The 25,853-nt window shown below is 43.0% G+C and overlaps 1 protein-coding gene and 1 long non-coding RNA gene across 5 annotated transcripts in view; one reads left to right on the top strand and one right to left on the bottom strand.

Moving 5' to 3' along the window:
- LOC306912631 (contactin-associated protein-like 2) overlaps positions 1 to 25,853 on the bottom strand; it is a gene marked incomplete at its 3' end in the record, with an annotated part of 274,755 nt that overhangs the window by 111,874 nt on the left and 137,028 nt on the right. The window contains exons 17-18 of the mRNA XM_079489000.1: positions 2,941 to 3,111; positions 731 to 949 (exon numbers count right to left, since the gene is read on the bottom strand). Coding sequence (XP_079345126.1) covers positions 731 to 949; positions 2,941 to 3,111 — 390 coding nt within the window. The remainder of the gene's footprint in view (positions 1 to 730; positions 950 to 2,940; positions 3,112 to 25,853) is intronic.
- Positions 8,087 to 25,333, top strand: LOC306912632. Of its 4 annotated transcripts, none has more exons than XR_013788410.1 (3): positions 8,087 to 8,102; positions 18,977 to 19,090; positions 22,597 to 25,333. It is a non-coding gene; the product is annotated as an uncharacterized lncRNA (long non-coding RNA). The 4 variants fall into 4 exon arrangements; XR_013788411.1 differs by lacking the exon at positions 8,087 to 8,102 and adding an exon at positions 9,448 to 9,471; XR_013788412.1 differs by lacking the exon at positions 8,087 to 8,102 and adding an exon at positions 12,690 to 13,207.

The raw sequence follows: 25,853 nt of genomic DNA, 5'->3' as shown, positions 1-25,853 counted from the left end.
ATCCTCGCAAACTCCTCAGCCAACAGTCAAAGATGCATTCAGCACAAACGCATGGATACATATTCCCAGTTGAGCTTCATGAGTCACGGCAATAAATGATATCCACTTTGTCCTTTTAGTTGAGGGAATAAATCTATTCACCGAGCGGCATTCAGCACGGCGCGCACACTGGAGACTATGCTGTCTCCACAGTTTATTTTTTTTATGTTTATATATTCACACAATGCTGGTAGTAAAGGGCAGAGATTTTAGATTTTTTTCTCACCCAGTGTCAATTATCTAAGGTAATCCTGGGCGCTACACTTCCTCTGCCAACCTGGGGAGAGCAACGGACTGACCTCATGCTTTCTTCTATGCATGAGGAGTCCAAGCTGCTTCTTTTCTCCTGACAGGGGGGGGGGGGGGGGGGGTTCCCCGGTTAGACGTAGCACATGGACTGGTTAAGTATTCAAATGGCAGGTGAGGGGACTTAGGTTCATTAGGTCCACTGGCAGAGCCTTAGCAGATCCTTTTGTGGTGTTTCTGGAAAACTGTGTATCCGACTCAAGCTTGGGCACTGCACTCCCTGTGGGGGTGTGGAGAGCATGTGTCAAATTTGAAGTTGGTGTGGCGAACGGTTCTCCAGAGAGAGACATGGTGCATTTATTGTAAGATGACAACGAAACTGTGTGTGTACACGTGCATGGGTGTGTGCGTGCGTGTGTACGTGCGCGTCGTGCGCGTGTCTTACCCACATAGAGCTGACTGAACAGCTCTAGGCGCGTGTGTCCGTGTGGGGGCGCAGGGCGAGTCACCCGATTGGTCAGATCCAGCTGAAGGACCGCCTCCTTCACGTTGCGCTCGGCCGTCACCCGATGCCATTGGTCGTCGTTCAGGGGCGTGGCCGAGATGACGGACAGCTCAACGGGCCCGTTTCCAACATCGAACGAGAACGACACAACTGTAGGAGCTGGAGAGAGAGAGAGAGAGAGAGAGAGAGAGAGAGAGAGAGAAAGAGAGAGAGAGAGAGAGAGAGAGAGAGAGAGAGAGAGAGAGAGAGAGAGAGAGAGAGAGAGAGAGAGAGAATATAGTATAGTTTTACAGAGAAAACACACAAAGCACTATGAATTGTAAATGAATTAAATGGAAAAGGGCAGTTATTTGGTCAAGCTCCTGAAAGAGAGAAGGCCGGGTTGATATAAGGCACCTTAGCAGGGTCTGTTATGGACCATATACTAATTACAATTTAAGTGGAGAGAATCCGGTTTTAGGGCGAGGAGATACAATTATCCATCCTCTCTTGTGTCTATCTTCGCTCTGCAGTAAAGTTCCTCGCAGGGTACTAGTGAGTCGCTCCAAGGTGATATCCATCTTGCGATCCTGGACAGTAAGTCTTTCAGAGGCCCCAGACTGAGTCCCCACCACTCTGCACAGTTCATCTACCATGACGGGCAGCTTTGGAGCTCCATGGAGTGCCCCTGTCTTAAACCAGGCCAATGCCCAAGCAAATGAGCAGAAGACCTGCTATCATGAATCCGAATGTCTTCAATGTCTTCCACGGACAGGACAGCTAGACACATAACTCTCCACTTCTCGTAGTATATGGAATGGATCCATTATGTATCCAGCAGAAAAAAGTCCCGTCAGGGCAGTCCGGTTCCTCTGAACCGGACTTTCTTTCGGAAAATATTTTGTCAATATTGCGTTGAGGGACCAGCTCACTAACTCCATGTTTAAATTTCGACAAGAGAGACAGTGTAGAGAGACACAAGTTTCAACCCTCAACATCCTTGCCCCTAATGGCCTTCATATTGATTTCATATAGAGTTTTTCTGTAGCAAGATTCATGTACGATTTTGGAATAAATACATAGGCCTAATTCCAGATTTTTTGCCTTCATTTTCAGTTACAGATATCGTGATATATAATTGATACAATCTCTTGCAATGTATTGAATATCGCAATATATTGAATAGCATGAAATTATCATTATCGCCACAGATATCGTATTGTGAGTGTACCCATATCATCCCAGCCCTAGCGCGTGTGTGCGTGCGTGCGTGCGTGCGTGCGTGCGCGAGCATGTGTGTGTGTGTGCGGCTGTGCCATTATGCCATCCTCGTGTAATGCAGTGATTTCATGGTCTCGCTGAATAAACTGGTTAGTACCGTTGAAAATAAACAGTGAAGCCAAAATGTTGCTCTGAGCATAAATTCAATAGAGAAGATCTCCCTCCCACACGTACACAAACATCCTGTCATGATGCCAGTCTGCAGTCAGCCAATTGGAATATTTTCAATTTACAATGTAGGCATCTAGCATATAGGCTCTTAATCCAGAGTGATTTACAGTAAGCAAGAACAACACATGGTAATACATCGCATGCATAGAAATAGTCATCATGAATCATAAGTAAACCAAGAACCAGTCTAAACCAATCAGTCTAACAGTAGAAAATATAAACATAGAAATAGTAATTCAGATCATAATAGTAAACCAAGCACCTGTTATCGCACGCACGCACGCACGCACGCACGCACGCACACACGCACGCACGCACGCACACGCACACGCACACGCACACGCACACACGCACACACTTTATTTTGCAACATTAAGCAGGGAGAACTATACTTGAATAAAGTGTGTTTCATAATGGGTGACATTATTGCACTCTCCAATAATATTCTGTCTTGAAGGAGGCATTGTTGCATGCTGCATACCAGGTGGAAAATGGAAATGCTGACTCATGCTGTGCCCGACTCTGTGTGTGTGTGTGTGTGTGTGTGTGTGTGTGTGTGTGTGTGTGTGTGTGTGTGTGTGTGTGTGTGTGTGCGCGCCCGCGCGCGCAGCGCGCCGCCGCGCGCGCACACTGCTGGATTAAACTGCACAACAGAGACAGAGAGAGAGAGAGAGAGAGAGAGAGAGAGAGAGAGAGCGAGAGAGAGAGCTCGGTCTTACATTTCAGCTCCAGGCGTATGAAGTCTGTGTTGCCCAGGTTTTCCAGGAACACCCCGTAGGGGGCGCTGGTCTTGAAGTAGAAGGAGATGTCGGCGCTGGTTTCTCCATGGAAGGTGTCAAAGTGCAGGTAGGAGGATGGAGTGGTGAAGGAGGCCGAGTTCCAGTAGTTAGCTGTCAAAATAAAACATTATAGGCCTATTGTTATAACATAACATAATATAATTAATTGCGACATATAGGTCGCAATTAATGCAAACCTGCGTCATAATTCACAGCCAGAGCTGTGTGTTCAGAGGAAAACAGGCCAAAGGTTGTTAGGGAGACGGTAGCGTGTCTCATGACGTGGGACATGATTTCTAATACACTTTAAATTGACCTTCTATTCACTAATGGCTTTAGAATGAAGCAAAGACAGATTGTAATGATGGAAACGTGGTGGAAGACTAAAGAGTCTCTCCCTCCCTCTCTCTCTCTCTCTCTCTCTCTCTCTCTCTCTCTCTCTCTCTCTCTCTCTCTCTCTCTCTCTCTCTCTCTCGGTGTGTGTCCATTCTTTGCTAATCTCTGGCGGAACGGCTGGTACTATATGCTATTATACTCACATGTAATCTCTCAAGTTTGAAGAGCTGAGAGGAGAGGCAAGGTTACAAATAAATAACGGCAAAATGAGGAGGAGAGCAGAGGCAAGGTTACAGAAAGAGGAGGAGAGGAGAGAGGAGAGAGAAGAGAAGAGAAGAGAAGAGAAGAGAAGAGAAGAGAGGAAGTCCTTATAAGGACAGAAGGAACGGGGCAGTGATGTCAGAAGGAGAAACGAGAGAGCGAGGAGGTTGCCATGGTTTCGGTTGTGCAATATCTCACTGTGTGTAGCCATATGTGTGTGTGTGTGTGTGTGTCTGGTTCAGTGTGATAAGCCATTCCCATTGACACTACCAGACCCCCTCTAACGCACAGTCACCAGAGGCAGCACGCACGGGCACGCACGCACGCACACACGCACACACGCACGCACACACGCTAAAGCTTAGTGGCTATATCATATCGTACGATATAAAAATAGAATATATTGGTCTCCTGCTTCATTTGCTATAATATGACCTATTATCATTCTCATCCATTAAACTGTCCAAACCCTTTTTAACATCCGTAAATGAGTCTAATTCCTCTCTGTCAGTGACTGTGACTGTATGGATTTACATTAAACTAACCATGGAAATGGGTTTCATTAATCCCAGTGCAAACACACACGCACGCACGCACACACACGCACACACGCACGCACACACACGCCTAGAGAGAGAGAGAGAGTCTTTGATGTCTTCTTCCCCAAGGCCCCCAGAGGGCGCTGTTCACTAACCTATGGGTCAGCGGTTCCCGGGACACCACGTGACACGTCGATCACATGACCAAAAAACAAACAAACAACTGCTTTCCCAAGCCTGAAGAAGCAGTGTTGATTTTGTCGACTAATAATGTGACGAAAAATGTCCGTCAACTACCTTTTTTCACTGGAAAAACTAAATAAAAACCAAGCTATGATGACTAAAACTAAGGCTAAAATATATTGACAATTTCGTCAACAAATGAAAAAAAAAACAAGAGACTTATACTGGACAAGAGATCCAGTATAAGTCATTTTACACTTGGTTGCATGCTGAAAATAGCAGATCTATACAAGCTCACAACGCGTCACGCTGCAGCATCAAGGCCCACCACCCAAATACATTTTAGTCGACTTAATCAACTGTAGATTTAGTCGACTAAAATCTTGTGATATGTAGTTGACTTCACTAGTAAGAGACCACACCTCTACTTAAGTAGAGGTGTGGTTTATTGAAACAGAATGAGATGAATGTGGAATGGAGTGAGGAACCCAAGGTAGGGCGAGTCTCAGGGTGGGGGCGTAGTCTCTGGAGCTGACAGCCATCTTTGCTCTACTCGGGATGAGCGTTTGGTCGTCTCTGCTCCGTCACTGCTTCCCCTGGATTCCTAGAGAATCGAGGCGGAAGGAGGAGGTTGGGGTGGAGGAGGATGGCAAATTTGAAGAATAGCGAAAATAGCCGATCTACAAGTGCAATACTCACAACCCATGTTTGGTCTGTCGTGAAGCAGGACAAACAACTTGGTTGAGAGATCGCAGGTGTATTTATACTGTGGTGATTTCACCAGGGATTGGCTGTGGTGAGAGGAGGCAGGTGTAGTGGATACGGGTGATTGTGAATGGGGAGTGGCCGTTGAGTGGAGGCGGGAGGTGGTTGAGAACAACTACGTTGTATAAATACAACTACCCTAAAACTAGACTAACACTAAAACATTCCAGGTGACTAACATGTGACTAAAAACTAAATGAAAACTGTTCTGGCCTCAGTGCTGTTAGTGTTTAACACCCTCTAGGGGCAGGCCAATGTATTTTGTTTCTTGTTTTCTGCACAGAGTTCTTCCTGTTAATGCTCATTTAGACTCCAGGTGCTGCCTATGTAAGATAGCCAGATATTATCCCGCTTATTACATGGCTAATAACTAAAATAATAAATATACAGTTGACACAAAAAGGGCTATAAGTAACAAGGGTTTTATTTAGGCTATTTAGCATACAACATATTTCCGCGGATATTCCGCTCAAGAAAGTAGTTCCTTCTGGGCCACATTAGTGGACTAAGTGAAAGCTGGCTAACTGCTACCAGCGAGCAACATTAACCTAGTTAGTGTTCGTATTCAGGTTAAACTGAACATTTCCATTGAAAGTACAGTTCGACAATGTGAATGGGACTTCTTTAGGGATATTTAAATTGACGTCATTCATCATAATCTCTGGTTCTTGCCGCGGCGTTGCAGTTACTGTTGACACACCTAAAAGAAACACACAATGACTAAAATTAGGCAACTGCAGCCTGCAGGTAATATTAGGATGCTTATTGCGTCATTTACGGTATTTACTAGATGACATGACAGGCTGAGGCTACTATAAGAGACACTCACCCGCTGTACTGCTGTTTCCTGGATTGGAGGACAGAATCTTGCTCCACCTTTCCCTGTCTGTTGTGGTTGGAGCCCAGTAACTCCGCAGACTCCCCTCACATCTGTGGCCAGTCACGGACATTATCTGCCTGCTCTCCAGGCCAGCATGAGAGAGAAGTTGCACAGCTGTGCTCCTCAAGCTGTGATTCGTGTACCTTCTTGAAAGTCCGACTGCTTTGCTGATTTCGGGTAACATTTCCCCAAGGAAATTGTGTCCCATGGGCTCACGAGAATACCACACTGCTTGACCGTTCAGTAGCTGTTGGTCTTTTTTTAGTGGGTGCAGGTAGAAAGCTTTAGCGTCAGGAGGGCAAAGGGATACATACTTTTTAAAACTTGCAACGGGGCAGTTAGGATTATCAGCCTCTGCAAAGATACATCCCCTGTAATTTTCTTTACATGGATCTCTGGCATCTTTGTGGTTCTTGGTCTCAGCATTGTGAGCGAGAGAAATATACTCATTGCCATTCTCATCGTGGTTCAGAATAAAGGAGTCTCTTGTCAAGTGTCTATTTCCCTCTCTTCCTCGCCTTGCCAGATGTAGTTGGACATCAAACCATACTTTCCGGACCAGTCCTCTTGCTGTGTTGGGAGACAGCACCTCCGAGCGCCTGATAAGCTGCAAATCTGTGGCTGAGATAGGGGGGTGGTGTTGGCTGACGTCTTGACCCATTTTGCGAATTGTTTTAATGACAGATGAAAACACTCCGTTGCTGGATTTGAAGGCAACACAATTCATTATGTCAAGCTTTGAGAAGTGGCGACATATTCCAGCCCTAAGTGCGATGTAACTGGCAATTGAGTAGGAATTTCCATTGCTATTTTGTACAGATGCATAAAACGAACGCAGCACCTGATTCAGGGTTTCAGCTCTGTATGTGTCAAAGTCTGTTGACATCTTCTTTTCAACTAACCAGTCTCTTAAAACCTTCATAGCCCATTCAGTGCTTCGCTTTGTATTTATTTCATGTCTGTCTTCTTCAATTTTATCGATTTCATTGTCATTGAGCTCTCTGTGTCTTTTAATGTCTCTGGTGTTGTCTGGCTTTGTCCGCGCTGTTTCCTTCTCTTTTCTTTTTCTCTTTACAGGTGACAGGTCAGCCATTAACCAGGAATCTAATGTTTCATCTTCTCCAAATATGTTAAAATTAACTTTAAATAAATCCATTTTGTGTTCTGTGGAGAAGCAACGCGCAAGCGATAGTAAACAACAACACACTGTTTGTTTGAAAGTTGTAGCGGCCGGCACCTCTTTATGCGGAAGTGCGGATTGATATGAGCCGAGGCAAGCTTTGATCCACGCTGGCATTGATTAGCCATCGGTGTGATATAGAGCGGAGCGGTCATTATCATGAGATAACTCACCGCTGAATTAAGCGATTGACCAATCAGAATCAAGCATTCAACCAAGCCATGTAATAATGAGTGTTAGCAATCAAGGGATAATCTGCTGCAGTACAGGTAGTTTAGTCTCAGTCACTCAGTGTGAATTCAGTATGAGAAGCCAGCTTAATTTGACGGTCAGGCTTTTTGTTTGTGCTTAAAGGGATAGTTCAGATTTTTTGAATTTAAGTTGTATGAAATACTTGCCATTAATATAGTGGTTGCAACTGTATTAATTGATTGCCCGAGTCCTGTGGTGGGAGTTCTGCTCTGGTTTTGGTCAATATTAAGTAGTTCCGGTCATTTTGTGGGGGGCACTGGGGCCACGCAGTAAAAGTAAATGAATCCACAAAACGAACGTAATTTGTATTGTTGACCTATTTCTAAAATATTAGCGCGACTTTCGTTCAACTTTGACCCCTCTATCACATGGAACTATTTTTTGGGCGTAGTGATATGGACACAAAAAACATAGTTCTGTGTGATAGAGGGGTAAAAAAAGAACGGAAGTTGCACTAATATTTTAGAAATAGGTCAACAATACAAATTACGTTAGTTTTGTGGATTAATTTACTTTTACTGCGTGGCCCCCAGTGCCCCCCACAAAATGACCGGAACTACTTGATATTTCACCAAAACCAGAGCAGAACTCCCACCATGGGACTCGGGCAATCAATTAATACAGTTGCAACCACTATATTAATGGCAAGTATTTCATACAACTTAAGTTAAATAAATCTGAACTATCCCTTTAAGAGTCAAAGATTGTAAGTACATGTAGAACTTTTCCGAATACATTGTAAATGTTATGTTTCATTGAAAGAGTGGTGTATTTGGAGTTCTGTGCTTTTGTTTGTTGGACATGTGCTACTTTGTCATGCCTTTCTGGTACCTAAATGTTTGATTTGCTGCATTTGATGTTTGATACTGTTTGTTTTGTACTCAACTGTTTTACTTACCTGTTTATCCATTCCAGTGTATTGCTACATTATGTTACTGTGTAAAGGATATTACAGCATACAGTGATAACAAATACATTCATTTCTGTGATGTTTATGTGAATTAGTGAATTAGTGGCAGCGGTGGCCGAACGGATTGCGGAGCGGTCTTGATACCGGAAGGTCGCCAGTTCGAATCAGCGGTCCGACACGTTAAAATTACCACCGCTGAAGTGCCCTTGAACAAGGCATTGAACCACTACGATGAAATGTTCTATGAGCAGGGCCTGGCTGGAAACAAGTTCTTGAGCTTAGCCCAGATACCCTGGGTAAATATAGTAATCATTTCATTTCATTTCAATTGTGTAGTATTATGGGATATTTACACATGCCCTTTTTTGTCTTTTGTCACAGTTTTACAGTTTAACTTCTATATAAAAGATTTGTCAAGATCCACTCCTCTGATTGCTGTTTATGGAAGGATGTTTAGCTCGCTGCATAGCCGCACACGCAATCACACATACGTGGTGAGGGCAGAAGAAAAACTATTCAAGAGACTATGACTAAAACTAAAATCTAAATGTGCTGTCAAAATCAACACTGTAGTAGGAGTCGGTATAAAACCACCACATAATGCATTCCTATGGGACATCTGTACACCAGAGCCTGTAGCCTTCAAACCGATTGTTGTGTATGGATCATGACTATTTTCAGTGTTGGGTGTAACGGCACTATTAATAACGGCGTTATGTACTTTTATTGGTAACGGAATAAAGTAACTACTTCGTTTTGCAATTTAGTAGTTAGTTACCTAGTTACATTTCCAAAAAAGTAATCCCGTTACTATAATGTGTCCCTGTTCATTTTGTTGGCAACGTGTCCCTGTTCATTTTGTTGGCAACGTGTCCCTGTTCATTTTGTTGGCAACGTGTCCCTGTTCATTTTGTTGGCAACGTGTCCCTGTTCATTTTGTTGGCAACGTAGTTTCAGGAGTGGAGACCACCCTCTGCTTATCACTGCCACTCTGTTCTCAACCGCCTCCACTCAACGGCCACTCCCCATTCACAATCACCCGTATCCACTACACCTGCCTCCTCTCACCACAGCCAATCCCTGGTGCAATCACCACAGTATAAATACACCTGCGATCTCTCAACCAAGTTGTTTGTCCTGCTTCACGACAGACCAAACATGGGTTGTGAGTACTGCACTTGTAGATCGGCTATTTTCACTATTCTTCAAATTTGTCATCCTTATTTAAAAAAATAATAAAGCCCCGACTGCCCGCGGAGTTTATTTCTCCTGCCTTCTGTGTGAGTTATTCTTCCAAGCCCACGGCACTGTTTTTTTGGCAAATCTAAGCTAGCAAATGTAAGACTTCCGGTGGACGATCTCTTCAAAATAAGAGTACCCTCTAGAGTATTGAAAAAAAGATTCATTTGCACATTAAAACTACAAATTAAGCATTTAAATGATGCTATATGATGCTATAAGACACACATTATGTTTCTGTGTAAAAATAAGTATTTCAATAACGTAAAAGTTATATAAATGGATAAATGCTATTCACTGGAGTGCATGGACTTTATAAAGTGGACACTGGACAAAAGACGGCTCTGCGAGGCAACTGTTGTGACATACACACGCGTTCAGGGAGATGTCCTCTACTACACCCCACTCTCCGCTAAGCGGGAGAGGTGTAAAATTCCGAGCAGCAGACCTTCTACTGCTGTCAAATGTAAAAAAGAAAGTGCCGTTTCCAGACCCAGAGTGCATATTGCAAATTCCTGTCTCCTCTGATTTGTGGCTTTGTTTTGTCTGGCACACTTGCTGAGCTTTAATTTTGTAAGAACATCTTTGAATGTGGGGATGGCCGGTGTTGATAAGAGCCCCTAAGTTGTTTTGGCAATTTTCGTTTTTTGGTCCAATTTTCTACAGGTGCTGGGCAGACGCACTGTACCTGTGTTGTTCTGTATGCTGCTTTGTCACAGAAATCTATAGCTGACTGGTTGTAAAATAAGCGCATGTGCGCCTGTACACATTCGTCAAGTCTGTGTTTCTCATTTCGTAAAAGCAACACTTTTGTGTTTTTGAATGTGGCCTCAGAAATAGCTGTGCTTTTCTTTTTACACCTCTCCCGCTTTGACAGCAGTAGAAGGTCTGCTGCTCGGAATTTTACACCTCTCCCGCTTAGCGGAGAGTGGGGTGTGGTAGAGGACATCTCCCTGAACACGTGCGTATGTCACAACAGTTGCCTCGCGGAGCCGTCTTTTGTCCAGTGTCCACTCTGGGTCTGGAAACTAGGGCTGACCCAAAAAAATCGATTAATCGACGATCGATCGATATGCACGGGAATCGATCTTGAAATAAAAAATCGAATAGTCATTAAAAAGAAATAGCGGCCGATTTTGGTCCGCGAGCCGGCCCCATTTGGTCCGCGAGCCATGCTGCATGCTGGCGCCTCGCAGACCTCGCAACGCCTCCTCCCCTCTTCCCCCTCACTCGTGGTAACAACAAGGAAGTCAAAAACAAGAACAGCTGCAGCCTGCAGTCATGCCGCCCAAAAGAAATCAAAAGTGTAGAATCCCTGATTCTGGATAGAATCAGGGATTCTATCCATCCCTGATTCCCTGCCACTACAACCCCTTCGGATTCGGAACGCAACTTCTCCAAAGCGGGATTTATTGTCTCTTTTCTGCACTAATATAAGTACGGTAACTAACTATAATATTGCACTCTCAGAGACAGAGACGCTTTTTAGGTTGTGCGAACGGTGCGGCCACACAGGGCCTCACGGAGTTTTTTTGTTGTTGAAATGGAACGGCTTTACGTGTCTCTCTCTCTCTCTCTAAGCAATTCTCTCTCTCTCTCTCTCTCTCTCAAAGCAATTATCTCTATCTCTCTCTCTCAAAGCAATTATCTCTCTCTCTCTCTCTCTCTCTCTCTCTCTCTCTCTCTCTCTCAAAGCAATTCTCTCTCTCTCTCTCTCTCTCTCTCTCTCTCTCTCTCTCTCTCTCTCTCTCTCAAAGCAATTCTCTCTCTCTCTCTAAAGAAATTCTCTCTCTCTCTCTAAAGCAATTCTCTCTCTCTCTCTCTCATATTTCCATTTTGCACCAATATTATACTGCCATGTCTACAGTGTTGCTTTTTACAAATAAAATAAGCAAATTAAGAAGGTTGATCACAAAGTTAGTGTGCTACTTTGATGGGAATGCGACGCGACCTGCCTGGGTGCTGTGCGAACAGTGAATCATTATATAGTTTCTTACCTTGTGGCTTGTGCTGGTTTGAAGAAAGAAGAATTATAGGCATAATCCAATTATAATCCAAGGTTTGTTTGTCTGGCGGATGGAGATCCAACACTGTCATATTATTAAAGTAGGCTAAGTAAACTTTAAGAAGAGCTGGTCAGTGAGAAGCTGCTCCGCTCTGGTAATTGATCTGACCTATATTTGCGCAACTGACTGGCATTTGGTAGCCTAGTAATTATACTTATTTGGCAGCACCTGCAATTCAGTAACCTACAGGCCTACACATTTCAAAAGGCTTTCATATGCTATTAATATTTTTTCTAATAAGGTTTGTCCTTATAGATAGAAATGTGATCATTTTTGGATATTAATTAATTAATTATTAAAGCACAGGGCCTCGCAGCAAGCACTCGTCTCCCTGCTGTCATAAAGCCTCGATTAAATGATGCTTTATTTCAGTTAATTTTACGGCAAGATAAGGAAAATGCCTTTCCTTTACACTTGCGTGTGCTGTTTCCACGAAGCCTCTGAGTTTATTTCAGTTATAAATGCAAAATGCCGTTCGTCGTGTGTGTGCTGTGCTGCTTTGGATTATATCTTTTTTATTTGAGAGGTAATGCCTGTGTCAGGCAGTTTTATTTAATGTTGACTTGTTACGGTCGGATGTTTTATTGTGAGCCTAATTATTTGTGCGTCACTGCTTTCATGAAGGCTGCTACAATTGGGCGGATTGGGTGAAAGCAACAATTGTTGCATATTGTTAAATAAAATAATTGAGACCAATCCAAGCATGCGTTTCTCTCTGCTATATCGTTGTTTTATTTATGTAACCCCTGGGTAAATTCCCCAGCGTTTTTATGTGCCTTGAGTCATTATTGTGTCAAACAATAGCAATATGCAGTCAAGTTGGTATGCAACAGGTCCTTAACAGCTAGAAGCTATTCTACCTTAAGAGATCAGTCCCCCTTAAGAGATCAGCCCACCTTAAGAGATCAGCCTAACATGATGTTCCGCTATGTTTTTCTTGTTTACTAGCTCTGATTGGTCGATAGGAGGGTCCATCACTTTTCTGGGTTTGTGATTGGTTTTGGGGTGGGACAAGGGAAGAAATGAGTGTGCGTTGTGAGTTTGGCAGGAGGAAGTTTGGTGTGTGATGATATGACTCCGGTGTGTTTTGTAAAACATTACCGTGACTTTATAAGTGTTTAAGACTTGATTTTGAAGCTCATCTGATTGAGTGTGAACAGTATTTGCAGGACTGATTTCCAGACCAGTTCCGTGATTATTATTACTGCAGTAAGTAAGCCTACGGCTGCGGTTGCAGCCTACTGTTATTATAGTCTCAAGCTACCGAGGCTAATGATTAGCAGACACTAGCGTTATACACCGCAAATGTCCGGAACAGAAAGACTTTCGGACACAGCGTTCGTTTGGAGAGTACAAAGACTGTGCTGCTAAGAACCAGATAGCGCACCCTGCGACCAGGAAAGCTGGGTGCTCCTCTGGCATCGTAGGACGTGGGTAAGGCCAGTCGTCTGTCTGCTGGAACTGTGTAAAGAACGTCCTGTCAACTTTAGCTCTCCACGTTCCGTGGGGTGAACTAACTTTTGGCAACGAGGCTCACGTGAATGAAGAGGTGTGTCCACTCCAGTGCACAACATCACCAACAGGCCTGCAACAGGGGTTTGTTTTCATTTGATAATATTATGCCGGCTTTTTATTTGTTTATTTCTTAAAGTGGGCCCACTTCTGTACAAGGTATTTTGAGTGTGTCATTCTATGTCTTTCCTGTAATTTATGTGAATCTAAGGTATTCCCTGAAAATTGATACTGTAGGTATTTAAAACAGGGGGTAGCCTATTTATTTGCATTGGATTAAGGGTTGTCATAATAAGGTGTCATTTCATTCCTTTAGGTAGAATAAAGAGTAGCTTACTTAATAAATACAGTAGCGAGTTCATATAATAGTTCATTTGTTTTACAGGTATATTAAAAGACTTGAGGTCTAGTATTGTCAGGCCTATAGCCTATTTCTAATTCAAAAGGTACATTAGAAAAAGGGTAATTCCTGGTTTAAGGTTCTAGGTGACTTGTTCGACAAGTTATTTTCAAGGCACCATTTCGTGTCTCTTACAATTCATTGTTGCACTATAAGAGAGGTTTTTGGTCTGATCTCCCCGGGGTTCTTTTTGTCTTGGTAGTTCCTTTAGGGACAGTTAGGGACAGGAGTAACAAGGGTTTTTGACGTTTGACTTTAAACTTTTCAAGAGCTGCTCAACCTTTTAAAAGGAACCTTTGAGGTGTCTGGTCAGTGTTTTCTATTTATATTGTTGGTGAATAAATACACAATTATTTACAAATACTTATCTTGTTGTCCTTTTAACACAGGTTGACCTTTACAGAATTAAGGTGATACTGTCGGGTAGCCATACAGTCACATTATAAAATCCAAAGCTATAAGTTATATCTAGATGTTTTAAGAGTTACAAGTCTGAACTCAGGCGCTGTCTATTAAGGTCGAGCACCGAGGCAGCGTTACATTTATTTTAAGCCTAACACCGGGGCTCCACCGGGCGCGTCAGCAGCGCGTCTCCGTCAGGGAATGTTCCCTTTTTAATCAATGAAGGGTGGCTCCACTGCCCGCGTTGCGTGACATTAACGCGTGCATTAAAATTGAACCGGTGCGGTTTTTGACGCACGCGACGGAGACGTCCGGTGGAGCCCTGGCGTAATTCATTGTGCGTCACTGCTCGCCTCGCACCCCCCCCCCCAGCTTAAGACCGTTTTGCGCTATGGTGTGGAGACGGTGACACACACGGGCCACTGTTGCCAGGTCTATGCAAACAAGCCCAGAAAACAACACGCTCCTCACACACACTACAACACGCTTAAAACTCGCGGACCTGGCAACACTGCATCCTTTTTTCCCATTGGCTACTGTTGCTAATTTGTTGCCACGTCTATGAAAACAAGCACAGAAAAAAATCCATTCAACACGCTACTTACACACACTACCACTCGCTTACAATACGCGGACCTGGCAAAGGACCTGGCAACACTACATTCCCTCTCCCATTTGCTCAAAGCCCACCACGTGACCCACGAGAGCTTTTATGATACCTTTCTCACTTCCGATTGCACCACCGGACGTTACACACTACACACACACACATTACAATATGAACAAGACGAACGCTTGCCAGCCAGCCACACACACACACACACACACAGTACAGCCTGCCGCAAACCAAAAGTAGAAGAAGAACAACAACACACCGCACACACTGATTCTAACTTGGATGGAGAGCGCCGCGATTACATACAGTTAAAATAATGCAAACACGACAATTGCGCGAACGACCGCGTCGACACCTGGCGTGGTACAAACGGGACGAACCGAGGCGCATATATAGATAAGAACCACAACACACACACACACACGCTCGCGCGCCAACAACGCGCTGCAACACAAAACAGCTGCGTACATCGCACGTGTGGGTGTGCGTGCGCTGTGGGGGAATTTTGGATCGCCTCGCGATGCAGCTGAAATGGCACGCACGCACACACACACACCCGCCACAAAACGCTAATAATAATAATAATACAAAATAAGAACACAACACTAATAACAACTATAATATCAACAGTACAGAGTACAGTACAGTACATCAGAATATTAATCCATGTAATAATAATAATATAAGAACACAACACTAATAACTATCATATCAACAGTACAGAGTACATCAGAATATTAATCCATGTAATAATAATAATAATAAAAAATAAGAACACGACACTAATAACTATAATATCAACAGTACAGAGTACAGTACAGTACATCAGAATATTAATCCATGTAATAATAATAATAATAAAAAATAAGAACACAACACTGTCCTGCGCCTTGCCATGCTCTCTTTCATACGCAAATACACAAAAACAAACAAGGCCACTCAGCCAGCTTGGCAACTTTGCGCTTTCCAAGCAAATGCATAAATGAAAACATCATGGGTTGCCATTGCCTTCTTCCCATTTGCGTATCGCATGACGCTAGGATGAGCTGGCCGAAGGCCCGCGAAATTCTAATGTACTACATAGATATTATAAGAAATAGATGCCTCATTTGCCGCTGCAGTTCATTGGAGCGACGTGTATCCCAATGAAGGCGGAAGTGCAGTGCTGAAGGCTTTTTTAAAAAAAACATCTTAATAACAGTTTATAACATTAAAGAGTGAACACAAAGCAACAGTTCTCCGCAGCTTTCTTATTTAGAAGTGCTGAAGGCATTTGCTGAAGGCGACTGCGTCGCTGTCCAAGTGACGTCACACATGTGACTCCTCCATGTCTCTCGCTGTCACTCAAGTGACTACTGGCCAATCACAGCGCGTCTTTTCCGGGACTTATGTTACGCTGCTTTGCAAGGAATGTCGGGAAAATTGTGCCTTCAATGGTGACACGCGCCTCAGAGCCGAAAAAGGGCGTCTACGTATATATGTCTGATGTACTATACCCATAGAGTATATAAAAGGATAGAGACTGAACTGGCGCGAAGCTCCGCCCCCCCAGCTATTCATGTCAGTGGAAGTTGCTCAGTGGCGTTTTGAAGCACCCGGAAGACTGCCGGAAGTACCGTCTCAGAACGTCTACTTCCGCATTTGACCACCACATTTTGGTGGTCAAATGCGGAAGTGCAACCGAGCGCTCAATGTTAAAGCCCAGCTGCACGGGGTTTCCCGGTCATGAATCCACGGGTCCGCCTGTAGTCCCTCCTCCTACCACTAGGGAGGAGAGCTTCAACGTTGAATAGCCTCACTGGCCCCTTGACTATACCTCCTGCGTCTACTACATCCTGTAGTTCACTTAAGAAATAAAAGCATTGTTACAAGTAGCTTTTATTTTGAAGAGGAAGAGGAAGTTGTTTCGGTTGTACTGTAGCCAGCTGCCATGACAGTCTAGTCGACTAGAAGTGCCGGGTGGTAGTGGAATAATAATAACAACATGCTTTTAGCCAAAGTTCATGAAAACCGCATGCGTCTATGACTTAAACAATGTAGGCTAAACACTTTGGAATTACGTTTAACATGGTATATCCTCCGTGGCGGCGTCATTAGGTGAGTACTAGTTAATGAATTGTTAAGTTTCATAGTATCATTCATCATCAACAGGCTGTTGTTATTGCCCCCCCAAAATGAACAGGTTACTGCCTACATGATTCTCATTCTGTTACTGTCACTGCCTGCAAGGATGGCCGCCGTGCCATTGCTTATAAACTATCTAATTCATACGTGTGTCGTCGTGGGTCCACGTGGAGTTGTTGTTGTTCATGCGCCACGGTGTGCGGCGTGGAGAGGGCATCAGAGCGCAGCGCAACAGCCTAGTATGGCATATATATATTGTAGTGTACTCTCTGCACTCTCTTTCTGTCCAGTCCTACGTGTATAGGCTGGCAATTGTGGCAAATTATATTCATTAATAAAGAGAGCTGTAAAGGGGATATTGTCTATACTCTATATGGTCAGTTCATGGTGTGTATCATTCTCGTTTTTAACCGGGCCGTGATAATGCGGCGCAATGACGGTAGGCAGTAGCCTAATACAATGTAACCAATTTGCGCAAGCATTAAAAAATGGGTTTTAATTGTCGGGTAGGCCTAACGGAAAATAATCTAACTTGTTACTTTTCTCAGAAGGTAATCTGTAACGGTAAGGGATTCTTTTTATGGGCAGTAATCCAGTAACCTAACGATGTTACTTTAGAAAGTAACGATGCCCAACACTGACTATTTTACAGATTATAGCACATCCGTGCCGCCGTGCGCGTCATTTGAGGGCACCCGTATGCAATGTCCTCGAATGACGTGGAATATTCTATAATTTGTGCACAGTGTGTTGTACTATGCAGTGGCTATATACATATGAGAGACAGACATGAGATGAGATAGAGTTATAGTTTCAGCTAGCTCCGTTTGGAACCTCTATCTATGCTGCTATACGCTTTAGCTTCGAGATGAGGTTCCGAGGAAAGCTATCCCTGCGCTGGTAGAAATGGAGTCTAGCTGGGTCAAGCCCGTCGATTAAACCCCTTTCGCAGTACTCATTTAAAAAAAAGTATAAGTATCAGAACCAAGATACAGTTGATAAACTTAACAGGCACCTAACATTTTAACATGGGCATCAGACAACCGCTTAAAATCAGGCTTAAATAAACATGTAGTCCAGTCAACCCCCGTTCACATGCGCAGTACTGCTTCCGTAAGAATGCATTGGGAAAACCGGGGAAAATAATCGTATTGGCTGACAAACAACCGCTTTGTAAGTGTCTGTCTGTGTCTGTGTCTGTGTCTGTGTCTCTGTCTCTCTCTCTCTCTCTCTCTCGTGTCATATGGTACGTTCTCACGGAAGACAGTTGACTGGCCCTTAAATAGGCTACCCGCTACTATAGGCCTATTATTGTTCTATATCATTGACCTAAATGGCAGTATATCATTATCAACAATGATAGTATGATTTTTTTTTTAAAAGGGTTAGGCTTATGTCTTTTTCATAAATTGCTTTGGACATGTAGAAAAATTTGTTAAACATTCGTTTTGACATGAAATAATAATCCTGTACCGTCACGTGTAGCGTTTGGTTTCATTAGCGCGATCGTGACAAAATAGCCTACAGCTGCTGCTGCCCACAGAGCATACATGGACGGTAAAGATACCAAGGATTGGACAGTGCAACGCAACATGGAAGTAACACTGACTCCAAGCCGTTTATAAATCACAGTCAGTGAACGGACGAGTCAACTTTTCACCGCCGTTTGGTGTGTCGTCGTCGGCCGTCCGCCCCCCGCCACCCCTTGCACAATCAGAAGCGTTTTCGACGAGTAGGATACAAAGGCAGCCTGAAAGGCAAGCATTTGCATTCCAATGGGTGATTGAGCGTTGCGTTCTACGCGCAACGGCTCTTTCTTTTCTCACTCATGTTTTCAAATGGATTTTTATACGACTTTATCTCGCGTACCAGTGGCACGTGTCCCGCGGACCGGCACCGGTCCGCGTACCGGTGGTTGGGAACCTCTGGTCTAGACCTATGGGATGCATGTGTGCTAATACAAAAATTACATAATACTTCCCAAAGTTAATATGAGCATCAAAGCAATATTTTTTATATTTGTTATTAGCACGTGCATGCCATAATTCCATAGGGCTGTACCACACATGGATCATATGACATCATCAACTTGCGACAGGAGAAGTCCTTATTGAGTGAAAGATTCTCTATTTATGAAAGAAATAAAATATTTAAGGTGTTTTTATTTTAATTTTTTAGTTATAGAGGGCAAGTATATTGTTTTAAGGCATATTTGTCTCATTAGCCAGGGATCCTTTTAAGAAGCATGTAAGCATGCTAACACCACTAGCTCTCCAGTTACTAAAGTCCTTCCTTATTCACATGATTTCAGGCCAGTGTGTGGAGTCCAGACTGCAGGTGAAGATGAACTCTGCAGCCAGGGGCGTTTCTATTAAACAGGAACCTGAAGACATTTATATTAAACCTGAAGACCACCCACACCTCAGTAAGTTTCATGCTATTTCCTCTCTTTAATTAATCTGTTCTGTAGGGCTGCCACTTATTTTCACTATACAATAATGACACTGATAATATGATATTATCAGTATTATGATTGATTTACATATCGGGATATAAATCAATCATTGGAATATCCCTCAAATGCAATTTTGAAATATATTCTATTTAATGTTTATATTCTTATTACCATATCCAAAAGCACATCGTATTTTGCACAAATGCAATGCGAAAGAAAACTGGACCATATAAGTTCACCTTGTGATTGCCTTTACAGTATGGATGTAGGTCTCAAACAGATGTTATGGTGTCTAGAAAGACTAGACTAGAAAGTGAGTCTGAACTGTGTGAGATAACAGATATTTGCCTGTATTTTTCGAGGTTTCACCATTTGAACCCTAGCATCCCTATATTGTGGCGGGAACAGATGCCTTATACATAGTCGATCTACAAGCTCACAAAACATTGCAATGAGCTGCAATTGAAACAAGATATTAAGCACTTGGAAGTGTGCAGAAATTACTCTTCTGTTTAATTCTGTTTATTAATTTGACATTAATTTGCTTAGTGTATAGTGCTACTTTTCAACACCTATCCACAGGAGGCTTTTCTAAATAGAATAGCACTAGTCTAAAACCCAATCAAGTACAAAATATATAATATATACTTAAAAATATATAAAGAATATACTGCGAGTGTCAGCCTATAGCAGGCTGTATTGTTCCATTTTGTGACGAGATGAATATCTTGCATGTTCATAATGATAATGATAATTGTCAAGCCCCAGTGCACGCTCTCCTGTGAGGGTGCACTCGTGTTGGGGGCGACTGGGGCGACAGGGGGTAAAGCAGGTCGTCCAATGATCCGTGGGTCGGCGGTTCGAATCCCGGCTCCTCCTGTCTACATGTCGAAGTGTCCTTGGTAGGGCTGACCTTCGATCACGCATTTGATGATCGACGCTTCGAAACGAATCACGATCGATCGTCGACGCTTTGTCATCCGACACGGGGGGGGTGCGAGGCGAGCAGTGACGCACAATGAATTACGCCAGGGCTCCACCGGACGTCTCCGTCGCGTGCGTCAAAAAACGCACCGGTTCAATTTTAATGCACGCGTTAATGTCACGCAACGCGGGCAGTGGAGCCACCCTTCATTGATTAAAAAGGGAACATTCCCTGACAGAGACGCGTCGCTGACGCGCCCGGTGGAGCCCCGGTGTTAGGCTTAAAATAAATAAAACAACGATATAGCAGAGAGAAACGCATGCTTGGATTGGTCTCAATTATTTTATTTAACAATAAGCAACAATTGTTGCTTTCACCCAAACCGCCCAATTGTATCAGCCTTCATGAAAGCAGTGACGCACAAATAATTAGGCTTACAATAAAACATCCGACCGTAACAAGTCAACATTAAATAAAACTGCCTGACACAGGCATTACCTCTCAAATAAAAAATATATAATCCAAAGCAGCACAGCACACACACGACGAACGGCATTTTGCATTTATAACTGAAATAAACTCAGAGGCTTCGTGGAAACAGCACACGCAAGTGTAAAGGAAAGGCATTTTCCTTATCTTGCTTAACTGAAATAAAGGGTCATTTAATCGAGGCTTTATGACAGCAGGGAGACGAGTGCTTGCTGCGAGGCGCACGCAATCAGAGCTTTCTGGGAGAAATGCGAGGCCCTGTGCTTTAATAATTAATTAATTAATATCCAAAACTACAAAAATGATCACATTTCTATCTATAAGGACAAACCTTATTAGAAAAAATATTAATAGCATATGAAAGCCTTTTGAAATGTGTAGGCCTGTAGGTTACTGAATTGCAGGTGCTGCCAAATAAGTATAATTACTAGGCTACCAAATGCCAGTCAGTTGCGCAAATATAGGTCAGATCAATTACCAGAGCGGAGCAGCTTCTCACTGACCAGCTCTTCTTAAAGTTTACTTAGCCTACTTTAATAATATGACATAGTGTTGGATCTCCATCCTCCAGACAAACAAACCTTGGATTATAATTGGATTATGCCTATAATTCTTCTTTCTTCAAACCAGCACGAGCCACAAGGTAAGAAACTATATAATAATTCACTGTTCGCACAGCACCCAGGCAGTTCGCGTCGCATTCCCATCAAAGTAGCACACTAACATTGTGATCAACCTTCTTAATTTGCTTATTTTATTTGTAAAAAGCAACACTGTAGACATGGCAGTATAATATTGGTGCAAAATGGAAATATGAGAGAGAGAGAGAGAGAGAGAGAGAGAGAGAGAGAGAGAGAGAGAGAATTGCTTTAGAGAGAGAGAGAGAATTGCTTTGAGAGAGAGAGAGAGAGAGAGAGAGAGAGATAATTGCTTTGAGAGAGAGAGAGACAGAGAGAGAGAATTGCTTAGAGAGAGAGAGAGAGACACGTAAAGCCGTTCCATTTCAACAAATAAAAAAATGCCGTCTCGCAGGCGCGACTCTGTGAGGCCCTGTGTGGCCGCACCGTTCGCACAACCTAAAAAGCGTCTCTGTCTCTGAGAGTGCAATATTATAGTTAGTTACCGTACTTATATTAGTGCAGAAAAGAGACAATAAATCCCGCTTTGGAGAAGATGCGTTCCGAATCCGAAGGGGTTGTAGTGGCAGGGAATCAGGGATGGATAGAATCCCTGATTCTATCCAGAATCAGATATTCTACACTTTTGATTTATTTTGGGCGGCATGACTGCAGGCTGCAGCTGTTCTTGTTTTTGACTTCCTTGTTGTTACCACGAGTGAGGGGGAAGAGGGGAGGAGGCGTTGCGAGGTCTGCGAGGCGCCAGCATGCAGCATGGCTCGCGGACCAAATGGGGCCGGCTCGCGGACCAAAAGCGGCCGCTATTTTTTTTAATGACTATTCGATTTTTTATTTCAAGATAGATTCCCGTGCATATCGATCGATCATCGATTAATCGATTTTTTTGGGTCAGCCCTAGTCCTTGGGCAAGACACTGAACCCCAAATTGCTCCCGATGTGCTGGCTGGTACCTTGCATGGCTTCCGTCGCCATCGGTGTATGAATGTGTGTGTGAATGGGTGAATGTAATGCACAATATATGTAAAGCGTCTTGGATAAAGGCGCTATATAAATGCACCATTTATTTATTTACCATTTATGAGTTGCCGATACATAGCTACATGATGGGAAATCACTAGCTAAATTATGCACTGTGGTAGCCTATATTTTACTGACGTGTAGTCTAGGCGCTGGCAAATTGTGTCTTGGCGGTGTACTGAGGCTGAATCGGTCTGGCGGACTACCTGCATGCAGACAAGATCAGAGCCTGCGTGTGAAGTAAAGTAACTAAACATAGCAATTCTAATTACTACTCACAATATTTAAGGTGCTGATCTGTTAAAACTTTGAAGGTGGCTCATTTTCTACATGGAACAAGGACTGGAAGAATAGTTTTACATTTTAGGAATCTAGTATTAACTATTATGTAATTTCTCTGCTCCTAGACATCCTGCACATGGTTGTGTGTAAAGAGGAGGATTCTATTAAACGGGAGAGGAGCCCCAGTCTGCTCCAGGAGGAACCAGAGCCTCCTCACATTAAAGATGAACAGGAGGAGCTTAAAGAGGAACAGGGAGATCTTCTTCAAAGACCAGATGGGTCAATGTTGACATTACTAGCAGTGAAAGGTGAAGAAGAAAATGATGATGATGAAGAAGAATACATCTCTTTCCACTGCTCTGAAGTCGAAGTTGAACTTGAATCTGACACTGAAGTCACTAAAGACAGTGATGATTGGGACGAGACCAGTGAAGACGATGACGAAGGGCCTCACAAGAGTTTCCACTGTAAACATTGTAAGAAGAGTTTCACTAGTTCAACTTCTCTGATCATACATCAGAGTGTTCACACTGGAGAAAAACCTTTCCACTGTAAACATTGTGACAAGAGTTTCAGTGTGTCAAGTGCAATGAAGAAACACCATCATGTTCACACTGGAGAAAAACCTTTCCACTGTAAACATTGTGACAAGAGTTTCAGTCAGTCAAGTAATCTGAAAACACATCAGCTTGTCCACACTGGAGGAAAACATTTCCACTGTAAACATTGTGACAAGAGTTTCAGTCAGTCAAGTACTCTGAAAACACATCAGCGTGTTCATACTGGAGAAAAACCTTTCCACTGTAAACATTGTGACAAGAGTTTCAGTGTGTCAAGTGCAATGAAGAAACACCAGCATGTTCACACTGGAGAAAAACCTTTCCACTGTAAACATTGTGACAAGAGTTTCAGACAGTCAAGTAATCTGAAAACACATCAGCTTGTCCACACTGGAGGAAAACATTTCCAATGTAAACATTGTGACAAGAGTTTCAGTGTGTCAAGTGCATTGAAGAAACACCAGCATGTTCACACTGGAGAAAAACCTTTCCACTGTAAACATTGTGACAAGAGTTTCAGTCAGTCAAGTAATCTGAAAACACATCAGCTTGTCCACACTGGAGAAAAACCTTTCCACTGTAAACATTGTGACAAGAGTTTCAGTGTGTCAAGTGCAATGAAGAAACACCAGCATGTTCACACTGGAGAAAAACCTTTCCACTGTAAACATTGTGACAAGAGTTTCAGTCAGTCAAGTAATCTGAAAACACATCAGCTTGTCCACACTGGAGGAAAACATTTCCAATGTAAACATTGTGACAAGAGTTTCAGTGCGCCGCGTTCCCTGAAGGCACACCAAGGTATCCACACTGGAGAAAAACCTTTCCACTGTAAACATTGTGACAAGAGTTTCAGTCAGTCAAGTAATCTGAAGAAACACCAGCGCGTTCACACTGGAGAAAAACCTTTCCACTGTAAACATTGTGAAAAGAGTTTCAGTCAGTCAAGTCATCTGAAAACACATCAGCTTGTCCACACTGGAGAAAAACATTTCCAATGTAAACATTGTAGCAAGAGTTTCAGTTACTCAGATTCCCTGAAGAAACACCAGTGTGTTCACACGGGAGAAAAACCTTTCCACTGTAAACATTGACAAGTGACAAGAGTTTCCATCAGTCAGGTTCCCTGAAGAGACATCAGCATATCCACACTGGAAAAAGAAGGGGGAAGAAGCTACTGTAAATTAGCTCACTTTTCTGTTTGCTGGGAGGTGAATAGAAAAGCAGAAATATTAAGGAGATTCATACTGCTCCTTAAAACAGAGGACTTGTCTTTTGAAGGCAGTCTGCCAGCAGTTTTTCCCCCTCTCCATTCCTCAATGTTCTGTTTGTTTTGTTGTTTATGTTTATATAGCAAAGGATGCCATTGTTGTAGTCCAGGGTCAGAAAATGCCCGCTTGTCTGGGGTATATTAGAAAAACTGTCTATTCTGAATCTCATATCCTGCACAGGGCTTTAGATTGCCACCAAAATGTGTGTGCAAGTTAACATTTAACCTGATTGCATGTGTGTGAGTTTACGATTGTTAGGTTGGTCATTCACCACTTCATATTTATTGTTTACTGGAGTTAAATACCTTTTCTTCTTTTTCTAAGTGACTGGCATAACTGAATAAATGAGTCAGATTAATTGTCACACACAAGACAAACAGATTTTTTGATCAAATCTTTCAATTCAGTTGGATTGCCTCCCATGCGCAATTGCTACTTTTGACTATTGTATGGAATCACCTGCAAAAAAAAGTGCTGTTGGCTTCTAGCGATCTGTAAAGTCTGAGATTATTTCATGTGCACGCACTGCAGACTCGGGGCACTATCTTGCATGGAGCCTTATCCCTTATAAGCATCTTTGTATTACTAGAGTCGGTCGGTCACATAATATGCACATCACCATTCATGGGCATAGCGGTCGGATCTGTGGGGTTTAGCGGTGACGAAAATGGAGCCCATAGTCTAGTCAGAAGGGCTGGTCTGAGAATCTTCCTTCACTAGAGATCTCAGCCCAAGTACCCTGTAGGGCAGGCATTGTCCTGAGTCCTTTGAAGCTCGCTCAGGTGTGAACCAAAACACACAGTGAGACAGCAATTTGCTATCTCCTACCATTGATTTGTATGTAAAGTCTGTAACTAGGTGTTTGTAAAACGTATATCTTGTTATGTTGTCGATTAAATAGTCACTAGTCTTGGGCTGGCTGGCCATCACGGTCAGGCAGTCTGTGTGCTCCCACGGGCCACCCAGGGCCGTGGGAAGCTCTGCTCTGTACTTGTACTTTTGAAATAAATACAACTCTGATGGGACCGTCATTTCATCTCTGCCTGCGTTTCTTCATCTGATGCTTTGATGCCTGGTTTGCCTGGTTTTCACTACTCTTCTACAGTCTGCTTTATAGAACATTATTCTTCTCTAGTTTAGTGAGTATATTTTTATAGAAAAATACACGACAACAAGGAGGAGTTTAGATGGGAAAGTAGATTAGAGAAGTACTTGTACAAAATGCGGCAGCCAGAGTTTTAACAAACTAAGATGAGATAATTTTGGCTTCGGAATTGGTTCTTTTTAGGATTGATTTTACAATTATTTGACTTGATTATAAAGCTCTCAATGGTCTCGCATCTTCCTATCTACATGACTGACTGCCTAAATATGTCCCAAACCGCCCCTAAGGTAGGTTAGGGTGAGGGTTTGAGGTAGGTTGTTTTTCGGACCAATGCTCCGTCGGACCAAACACATGAACTCCTGCTGGCCTGCTCGCTTTGCCTAAAAAAATGGTGATGTATATGGAAACCACAATTCACATTAATATAGTCTGTTTTAGCTAAAGTG

Source organism: Electrona antarctica, assembly GCF_951216825.1.
Source record: "Electrona antarctica genome assembly, chromosome: 20".
Classification (NCBI taxonomy): Eukaryota; Metazoa; Chordata; class Actinopteri; order Myctophiformes; family Myctophidae; genus Electrona; species Electrona antarctica.
The sequence above is the reverse complement of the archived record's forward strand: the minus strand, read 5'-3'. Positions and strand labels throughout refer to the sequence as shown.